The following is a 10,409-nucleotide window of genomic DNA, read 5'->3' on the forward strand; positions in this document are numbered from 1 at the left end:
AGCGACCCAAAAACATATGGGTCGCGTAACTTAAGGCCCAATGCCCAAGTTTTGGCACGACCTGCCAGATTTGATTGAGCGAATGCGATTTGCATTTGCTCGTCGATAATGTGACGTGCCCTTATGGCATCGTCTAATTCGACAAACCATCTCAAAAGGGAGTCTTCTTCGACTCCCCTATATTTTGAGATGTCAATCTTCAGAGTTTCGGGACGACGCGTTTGCGTCATCCCAGGTACAGGGGTCTGTACCTGTTGTAATCTCAACAGTTCCGCCTGTTGAGAGCCTTGCTGATTCAGCAAGGCTACTTTTTCCTTCATCTCGTCAAGTTCATGTTGTATGAACTTGGCGACGGTTGAATGGAGGGCATCTCTGTCTAAGTTGGACAGTAATGCCAGGATTGCATCGTTTCCTACGGATGAACTCATTCGTTCAACCGCACTCCTTTCTATATCACTTAGAAAGGAGTAGCTTTCAGGGGAAACGTGATGCGTATTCCCACTACCATCTAACATGTCCATGTTAAATGTGGGAAATGTGGTCCTTGGACGGACTACAAAGTGCTACCAGGTGTAACGGGGCACTGCGACTTGTACTGTTTCAGTACAAGTCCACTTCACACTGCTTCAGATGTGAGTGGTGCCTCTCGTTAAGTAACGTACACTGTACGTGTAGAGGAAGACTTCTCTTAAGGCAAGTTAGCTTAAGAGGGTAAAATGAAAACTGTATTAATATAGTTAAGTGTCTTTGTTAATCTATCTTTGTAAATGTTGTCTTAACTATAAACTAAAACTAAACATGTAAATGAATTCTTATCTATCTTATCTCGTAACTCTCTTTGATTACTTCTACAGCTGATTAGTCTGCGGAATAAATAGACATAATGGTCTATACCTATTTATGGATAAGAATTCAGGAAATTACTATTTAAAGTAATTTCCTCCAAATATTATCTACCTTTTGGATAATATTAATTAACAATCTTTTATTGTTAATTTCATGTAACGATACACCCCGTTACATCGGGAGTCCGATACTGAGACGTCCTATGATCTTGCATTGGAATTTGCGGCTGTGGCAGCTGCTGGTACGAGGACAATGGGATAAGCGGGCGAGGTAGCGGCTGTGCGCGCTGCGATTCATCTAGATGATCCCTGGGCCTAAAAGCGTCAAGCCTTTTAATCGCGCGGCGCGGTGTTTGGAATCCACACACGCCTCTTCAAGCATGTTCGTAACTAGCGTGAACCGACTATTCAAATTAAATAGTTATCTTAAGACGCCGCGATGGGCACAACTTAAATAGGAATTACTTCGGACGTTATTAATGACCGTTGTTTACTTATATTACATACGACTATAGTGAAGTCAAGTGTAGATTTATTGCAAGCTTCATTAGATTTCCGTGTATCATAGGATGTCATAGACTATCAACTTATCATGGAATTTAATGTCAAAGTCAATATTTCGATCTAAAAGTGGGTGCATCTCGGCAAATTATTGCGTTCGCTGTATGGAAAATACCATGGCGAAGGAAGGTTCAACTGTCCGTCTGGGCGATATCGATTTTGATGAGCTTGACGATTATCTTGAGCAATTTCAGCAAGATGAAGTGATTAAGGAAGCATTATCCCAGGGTGTGGACATTCGTGAGTATGCACAGCAGATCGAGCAGGAGCTACGTGCAGCGGAGGCGGCGGCGGTTTCGCAGTACGTCATGAAATCTGCTGATATCGTTGAGTTGCATGAGGAAGTTCAGGAGTGTGATAATCTACTCGCTAAAATGCAGGAGATGCTACTCGGTTTCCAGGCCGATCTTGGCGGTATCGGTGACGAAATTCGTCATCTTCAAAACGAGTCTATCGGAATGAACGTGAAGTTTAAGAACCGCCGGGAAACCGAGGAGAAGCTTCAGACATATTTGGATCAGGTGGCGGTTTCTCCATCTTTTGTTAAATCGATTGATGAAGGGGAGGTAGACGAGGCTTATCTACATGCCTTGGTGACCTTGAATGGAAAACTTCGCTACGCAGCACTAAAAGCTCCCGACCCGTCCGGACCAATTCTTGATCTTATACCGTCCCAAACGGTCGCATTTAATGATGTAAAGGCTCAGCTGCAAAAGCTGAAAGGAAGAGCTGTTGCGAAAATTCGAGAATTTTTGCTAGACAAGATGAACGAGATCAAAAAGCCGAAGACTAACGTGCAGATGTTGCAGCAAAATACATTGCTACCGATGAAATACCTCATGACGTTTTTGGTAAATAACGCGCCCGAAGTAGAAGCAGAATTTAGAGATTTTTATGCCGAGGCAATGAGCAAGACACTGGTGAATGTATTCAAATCGTACTATGCAGGACTCATGAAATTTCATGAAGAAGTGGCGTCCAACGCGGACTTTATTGTGGTAGATGAGCAGACATTAAAAGGAATTTTTAGCTATCGCGTAAACCTTAGCAAAAGGAAGGATACGTTTTCAGTGACGGAACGCGAGAATATATTGGAATTTGCATCGGCGCCGCCATTGATTTTGCATGTTGCCCAGCAAGAAAGGTCGAAGTTACCATATGAGGCCATCTATCGCAATGTACAACAGCACCTGATGGACTCCGCTACGTCTGAATACCTGTTTTTGATTAATTTCTTCAAGCCACACAACCAGCAGGAGACTTCGTTTCGCAGCCGTGACTTATTCATGCGTGTATTTGCCAAGACATTATCGTTATGTCTAGAAAACTTGGAAAATTATCTATTTACCTGTTACGATGCTATTGGACTCTTGCTTATGATACGCATCACGTACGCTCAGAGACTGGTAATGGAGAAGCGCTCTATAACGTGTTTGGGTGCATACTTTGACCATGTGGCTTTGTTGCTATGGCCACGTTTCAAGGCTGTATTTGAGCTCAACTTGATGAGCGTCAAGGGTGCAAATGTAAAAAAGTTGAGTCCGATTGATCTCCATCCTCACTTAGTTATTCGACGCTACGCTGAGTTTGCGTCATCTATCCTCAGCTTGAGTCTCCACACAAAGCATAACCAATTAAAGCATGGCGCTGTTGACTCGAAGATTTCCAACGCTCAAATGCATGAAAATGGTGCAAAGGACATGGTGCTCACCAATTTGGCTATATTGTGTGATGAGATTTTAAGCTTGCTAAGTCGCCTGTCGAATCAACACACCACTGCAAAGGACAAATGCATATTTTTGATCAACAACTACGACCTTGTGCTATCACATTTCGAAGAACGACGTGTCAACACCGAGGAGTCATCGAAGTTTGAGAAATTGCTTGCCACTCAGCGTGATAAATTTGTCGAGGAGGAGCTTATGACGTTTCATGTGAAACTTATACAATTTGTTCGTCAGCACGAGCAAGTTACGCTCGATAATGGTGAAAGACTTTCGACAGAAAGTAATCAGCAAGTGGACACGTCGCAGATAGAGGCGATTGTGCGTGAATATGCAGCGACGTGGAAGGCTGGCATTGAAAAAATGAATGGCAACGTAATGACGTACTTTTCTAACTTTCGAAACGGCATGGAAATTTTAAAACAAGTGCTGACACAGTTGTTGCTATACTATACGCGATTTGTAGAGATCGTGAAACGTAGCTTCCAACAACCTCCCTCCTTTTATTCGGAAATCGTCACGACGCAGGAGATACTTAACGAAATTAAAAAGTACAGCCGATCGTTTTAGTTGTAGCAAAATGTGAAGTATATGGATACTTGATACTTTAGCACTGCTGTAGACAAATGTACAGCCCTTACTTACCCTCTTATTTATAATTGTTTAATGTTCGAAACAGTGTCGATTCTTTAGATGTTTCCAATTTTTATCTATACACCGATTATCATTCGGCTTGGCTCGATGTTAAATCCCAGTACGAGTACGATGAGACCGTATCCAAGCGTAATTATTAAAGCCATCGTTACGAGGGAGAAAGTAACACCTACTCGAAGAAAATCTCTAACTTCCAAGTACGGCTGGCCGTGGTCATCCAGAACCAATAGCGAATTGATATTTGGAAAAGATGAGAATGGGAGCGCCATAGCTACAATATAAACATAAATCGTGAGCCTCGCTGCATCGATCGCTCCTTACAGTATATCCATACCAGCGGAAATTGCTAGAGCACAGCAAATTACAGGAATGTGTGGATCTCCAATTTGGATTGCCATTTGAACGATAATTGGCAGTAGAATAATCGAAGCAACCGTGTGCGAGACAAAAGTTGTAAGGCAAATCACCATAGTGCAGAGGGAGACAGTGACCATCCAAACGTTTCCAGACGGCAAAGCGTTGATAACAGACTGGCTGAGCGTATCGAGAAGCCCGGATCGTTGCACAGCCTATGAGACAGCAAATACGTGATTTGGAGAAATTTGGAGAAATAGACAGAAACCTACATCTCCCAAAACGTTACCACCACCGATTAAAAACAGAATATGCCACGAGAACGAATTGAAGTCGAATTGGCTCAGCATGCCCGTGCCAAACATAATAAACTATAAAGGTTACTACAAATTAATTGAACAAAGAAAGTATTTAAATAATTTAAAAGACTCACCATAAACATCATTGAGATGATACCCAAGTCACCGAATGAAGCGCTTGTCACGGAAAATGAAGCCCACAAGAAAATGGTCATAAGCGTCATCGAAACAACAACAACATGAAGGCTGCTGATTGTTTGCTTTTGATCATATACAATCTGTGGGATGTATGTAGCATCGCTTGGTTCCATAACCCATAGCAAGAATGCCCAACACTGTTTGCTGAAATGTTAGCAAATAGTTGAGGCTTTAAAGCAAAATAAAGCAGACTTCTTACCAAAATTGTGCCGACAGTGCAGAACGGAACAGCTATTGCCATCCACTGACCAAATGTTACAGTGTATCCAGCTTTTTCTAAGAAGGAAACGGCAAGCGTATTCTGTAATGAAGATATCGGAGTCATCATTCCACCCAAATTACAGGCAAAGGCTAAGCCAATAAGAAGAGTTTTGACATAGGTGCTGTTCGTCGGAAAATCCCGGATGATAGGAAGAAGGACCGAAACGCACAGCACAGGAGCTGTATGATTGCTAATCCACATGGACAGAAAAAGTCCCATCAGCATGATTGCCAGCAGGAACAAATTTGGACTCTTTTTGAATCGGCGTTGCAAAAAAGCAGCGATATAAAGCTCGATCTGACATTTTGCAAAGGCTGCAGAGATAGAGTAACTGCAGCAGTCACATACTGGACGTTAGCCAAGCAACTCACGCTACTTTCACTAAAGTTTTATTACACGCACCCGCCCATAATTAGGATAGTCGTGTGATTGACAAGCATTGACATTACTTCCTTGGCAGATTGCTCTGCCGTAAGCAGTACGGAGGGACATATGAGTATTATAAGCTTCGCAATGTAGCAATTTAATGAGGCATGTACTAGCAGTAAGTAGATTCTCTGGATGCGCCTTATCATTCAAAATGTGCAAGAAAACGACAAGCGGTGGAACAAGAAGCGCTGTCGCAAAATATGGAAGTGCCTCCGTGACCCATAGCGCTGTAACAAATACGAGCAAGGCCAGGCATCGCTGTTGCACATCCTCTCCTGTCGTTAGCATACACAGTAAGAATATAGTACAGATGGCGTTACCCATGCAACAGCTCAGGATTTCTATTCGCGTTAACAATCCATTAACTCACCTTTAGGTGTAATGCGAACGATCATTAGAATAGCAAACAGTGCCAACGATATACCGAAAGGCAAGAGTTTTACCTTCCAGGCAATCAGACAAGTCAGTGTTTAGGCCTCAGTTATTTCCCGGTCACAGCTTAAATCACCTTTCGAAGCAACGAGTGTTGGTCGCCCTGCATCCGCCGCATGCGACGTTCCATATTTCCAGACTCTAGTTTGTCCCTATAAACAAATATCAGATCTTTGGAGTCAAAATTTGTGATTCAATGATCCAGAAGCAGCATCAAACGAACTTTGACGTGAGACAAAATACGCGTTTCAGCAACGCGTCAATACTTGCAGACTCGTAAAATTGTTCATGGTTCAATCGCTCCAAAAAAGCTTCCTGTTGGTGTGCCTTTATCGTCTTGTCAAACTGCAGTGGAAATGGCAACCTATTAGAAGCCATGATACCTTTTGCCACATAAAATCGCTTATTTTCACCTTTTTGACTATTTTACGAAATCCAGAGAAATTGATCTGCACAAATGCGCGCAAGTCCACTAGGGTGTCGTATATCTCCTGTAGCGCCGCAAACCCGTGCTCCGCTACAGTAGCAGTCATCACAAATTCTCAACTCTCCGCTCGAAACCCGCTGAAAGGGCTTCCGATCATAACTTAACTGAGTACCTTGTGAATGCGTTCGTGTGCGCGTGTGGACGTGACCCGTGGGCCTTTTATCGTTCTCCAACATTACCTCAAACTCGCCCACGGAACGTTTCAAAGTGACGACTTTTCCTATGTAAAAGTCGTTAACGATCTTCAGATTGGCGTCAAGCACCTCCCAAAACTGATCCTTTGCATCCTGTACATCATCCACCACGGGCTTGAGGAGCGGGTGATTTTCGTCAACGATCACTTGAAGCTCTTCATCGTCAATATTGTGCTCCAACTTTTGCTGCAATTTCTTCTGCTTCGTTTGTTTCTTCTCTTCCTCAAAAGCCACGCGCTTAATGAGGCGCTTGAGCCGCTTATATTGCACATAGTTGTCGCGCCACTCCGGATTTGCCGAGATCTCGAGCTGCTTGCCAAACTTCATGATATGTCGAGGGGCGAACGGTACAGCCAATGGCAGCAGATAGATTGAAGCAACTTCAGTTTGGCAACAGGAATAGACGCAACTCAAATAATTTGGACTAAATGTTGCTACAATGTGTACATATTTATTCATTTAAGCCACAGAAATATTTGCGAAATTTTAACGTCGAGTATGGCGTTTCGCCGGGAGGTGGCACCGCTGGAGAAGCTGGTGCTCAAGTTCATTTCCAAGGCGCCACGATACTTGGACGTGATTATTAATGAAGATACTTTAGAGCGAGCGCATCGCATTGGAAAACTGGCCAACGCGCGGACGCACAAGGCCAAGCAGGAGGTTATCCGGGCGCTCCTGCGGGGAGGAAGGGTGGGCGATGATACGCTTCCTCGAAGCTTCTTTCACTCAAGCATGACCCGCATTGAGATTATTGGTGCAAAAATATCGACAGTGTTTGTGGAGCTGGTGCGGCTGTCCTTGATGAGATGAATGTATTGTGACAGAAGTTTCTGATGATGTGCCATTGTCATTTATCGGATGTGAAGCTTTCAGAGATGTGCCCTAAGCTTCAAATTGTCAATTTTTCGGGCTGTTTCCGACTCACAGACGATGCAATCGAGTTGCTGCTGAAGAGCTGTCCAGGTCAGGGAATTCCTAGAGCTAGATGCAGCATATTCTAATCATTGAACTGCCGCAGAAATTAAGGATTTGAACATTGAAAATTGCCGTAAATTAACAGATGCAACGCTAGATCATTTGCGGAAGCTTTCTCCAAAATTGCAGGTGCGTTTCAGAAGATTAAACAGTTAAGAAATATTTACGAGCTCGCGTATCTATGAAGAGCCTTGATATTGGTGGCAACTTTAATATGACGATTACTGGTATCACGAGATTGATTGAACGGCATCCAAACCATTCTAAATTTACAAAAATTCACATATCAGGTCATCTTGTGACAGACGAGTATGTGTCCAGAGTAAGTTGTATACATTAAATCGCTGACAGGAAGTCCATGGGGGATTAATTTTGCAGAACGATTAAAGCGATTATGGCCAAGTGTCGTAAGCTGCACAGCTTGAGTGTCGGCTATTGCGCTATTACCGATGAAGCTCTTATTGCGCTGCTTAAGAAGCGCGAATCCATATCGCGTCTATATTTGCATTGGAATGTTGCGATCACGTAAGCTGTTCATAATTGTCTGACTTATGTCTTAAGTGCACTTATTGATCTATATGTCGGTGACTAGAGATCAATTTCTTCGTTTTCTTGCTTCTGGGGCTCGCAATTTGCAAGAGTTAAATTTATGTGGTGTCAAGACCATTTCAGCGGATGTAGGCCACCTCTGTGGATGAATTGGCCATATTTAAAATTTATTCGCTTTTGCTTAACTTGTTTCAGGCGATTGTGGCTACAATCCACGCGAAAATGGGCGCACAAAGTGAGCTACTTGATCCTAATATGCTCCAGCTTGGTAACGATGAAAACCATGTGCCCGAGCGAAAGCGCCTTAAGAAGATTGACTTTCGTTACACTTCGTAAGCAAACCATATCTTTTGTTTGATGTTTCTTGTGTAACTCATTTTATACGTCAGAATGACGAAGGAAGCGGCAGCAGCTGTAAAAGAGTTGTATCCTGAGCTAATGGTCACGTTCTAGAAAGGAATGCTACGTAATTATAACACTTTAACTCCTTTGTATTACATTCGTAATCTGCTTGTTAAGATCTCGGATTAGCTAATGAACCAATGAACAGAATAGAGATAATATCTAATTTCTTCTTTATCATTCTTTGTAATGGGGCACACATCGGTTGGAGAACCGTTGTTGTGGTACATTTACTTAATGGGTAAAATACCCTTTATTTTATATTTAAAATAGTTAGTTACTAATAAATGTGGTCGCCGCCAGATATAAATCTGGCGCCAAAATCTATTTTAATTAGCTAGGGTAAGGTTTTTAGATTAAAATAACTGATCCAAAATGGCCATTTTTAAACTTGGAGGTAGAGCCATGGAGTGGGCACTATCGTGCAGCACGTCCATAGACGACGCTTTTCCTTCATGGGATTCGCTGAAACAGCAAATGACGAGCATGTTTACACCGCCTGATCAGGCTTTTCGCATGCGAGCACGGCTCCTAGCGACTCGACAGGGTAAAAGAACCCTAGGGGACTTTGTCCAGGAGTTGAGAACTCTCATTGCATGTATGCATCAAGATCCGGTGCAAGAAGCAATTGTAGTGACCATCTTTATGGGGGGGGGTCTCAATGAGGCCGTTGCCCGGACAGAATTGTTATCTCATCCGGCTACGTTCGAAGAGGCAGTTGCCATAGCGCTACGCGCCGAGTTTGACTTTAACTCTGCTCGCGTTAGCATGCCTGTCTACCGAACAAGCTCTTCGAGCACATGGGTTCCGTCTAATAGAGCGGAACCTATGGATTTAAGCCTTGTTGAGGAAGAAGAAGAGACTCTTCAAGCTGTGGAACAGCATAAGACCATCCGTAGATGTTATATGTGCGGAAGCACGAAACATTAAGCCCTGCCTGCCCTCTTCGAAATTCGCGTAAAGCTCGATAGAGCTCAACTCCGACCTATACCAGAGATCTGGTACGGTGTGGAAAAACGTTGATACCCAGTAGGTGCGGGGCGCCCTACTGGGGAAGACCTAGGCTCTGTTTAAACTCAAGGGGTGAGAATAAACAGAACCTAGCCGTTATTAGCTCGGTGCTCAATGGGACGGGGCGAGAGTACAAGCCTGGCTTGCTAGTCGCTCAAGCTACTGTAAAGGGCTTTGATAAGCCGTGGTGAATTTTAATTGACTCAGGAGCGTCTTGCAATTATGCTCGACGCCTTTCCCTTGAAGAAAGTCAACAATACGTTGAGGCGCTTAGAGAGCATGAAGGTGATACATCACTGTTCGCTTAGCGACTGGGACTCGTGTCACTGTCCCCAAATTTCCATTGAACTTAGGTATAAAGTTTCTGGACGTTGACAGAATGGAACGCTGTCTCGTCCTTGATTTGGATTCGAGATATGATCTCATCCTTGGTATGGCCTGGTTAGAATACCATGAGCCATGGATCGATTGGTCGAAAGTTTCTAAGTGCCATTGTTATTAAAAGTCGAGCCAAATTGAAAGGTATAAGACCTTAGGCGCCACGCGCAATATTCCTAGCAAAGTTTTGGAAAGTCATGAACCCACCTTTGCTAGGCAACAAAAGCGCTTTTGGCGCGGATCATTGAATGAGTATGTCAGTCTTTTAGACATTGGCATGTCTGAGTTAATAAACTCTAATGTTAAAAACATTGTTTCTGAGCCCGACTCAGCAGAAATAAGTGGAACGGCACCTACTCCGTCGAGTGACACTCGTTATAATAACGATTCACTAAATGCTGAAAGCATTGTTGGCCTAAGGCCGAATCATCAAGGGTGCAATATCTCTGAGATACGTGGCGTGGTACGTCTAAGTCCACCGAGTATGGTCGGCCGAGGTGGCATCATACTGAGTGTCAGTAGTGACACTGTTGGCGGTTCGCCAGGACCTCAAGGGTGCAATATCCCTGAGATACGTGGAGTGGCACGTCTAAGTCCACCGAGTGTGGTCGGCCGAGGTGGCACCATACTGAGTGTCAATAGTGACACTATTGGC

The 10,409-nt window shown here is 43.6% G+C and overlaps 3 protein-coding genes across 3 annotated transcripts; 2 read left to right on the top strand and 1 right to left on the bottom strand.

Annotated features, from left to right (window-relative positions):
* Positions 1-1,522: 1,522 nt before the first annotated feature.
* On the top strand, positions 1,523-3,700 carry CCR75_000086 (uncharacterized protein; the record flags this gene model as incomplete). The annotated part of the gene is made up of 1 exon (XM_067958194.1): positions 1,523-3,700. One exon carries the CDS (start codon positions 1,523-1,525, stop codon positions 3,698-3,700), a length of 2,178 nt encoding a protein of 725 aa, XP_067817101.1.
* CCR75_000085 (uncharacterized protein) lies at positions 1,529-6,766 on the bottom strand (the record flags this gene model as incomplete). Its single annotated transcript, XM_067958193.1, has 12 exons — positions 1,529-4,055; positions 4,119-4,353; positions 4,411-4,509; positions 4,572-4,772; positions 4,835-5,228; positions 5,300-5,435; positions 5,492-5,596; positions 5,697-5,769; positions 5,835-5,910; positions 5,982-6,103; positions 6,172-6,275; positions 6,358-6,766. 12 exons carry the CDS (start codon positions 6,764-6,766, stop codon positions 3,841-3,843), a joined length of 2,169 nt encoding a protein of 722 aa, XP_067817102.1. The 3' UTR covers positions 1,529-3,840.
* Positions 6,767-6,937: 171 nt separating this feature from the next.
* Positions 6,938-8,542, top strand: CCR75_000084 (uncharacterized protein; the record flags this gene model as incomplete). Its single annotated transcript, XM_067958192.1, has 8 exons — positions 6,938-7,225; positions 7,264-7,402; positions 7,458-7,543; positions 7,602-7,723; positions 7,793-7,939; positions 8,007-8,091; positions 8,159-8,295; positions 8,353-8,542. 8 exons carry the CDS (start codon positions 6,938-6,940, stop codon positions 8,414-8,416), a joined length of 1,068 nt encoding a protein of 355 aa, XP_067817103.1. The 3' UTR covers positions 8,417-8,542.
* Between the last annotated feature and the right edge of the window lie 1,867 nt (positions 8,543-10,409).

This window comes from Bremia lactucae, linkage group LG4 (genome assembly GCF_004359215.1).
Source record: "Bremia lactucae strain SF5 linkage group LG4, whole genome shotgun sequence".
NCBI lineage: Eukaryota > Oomycota > Peronosporomycetes > Peronosporales > Peronosporaceae > Bremia > Bremia lactucae.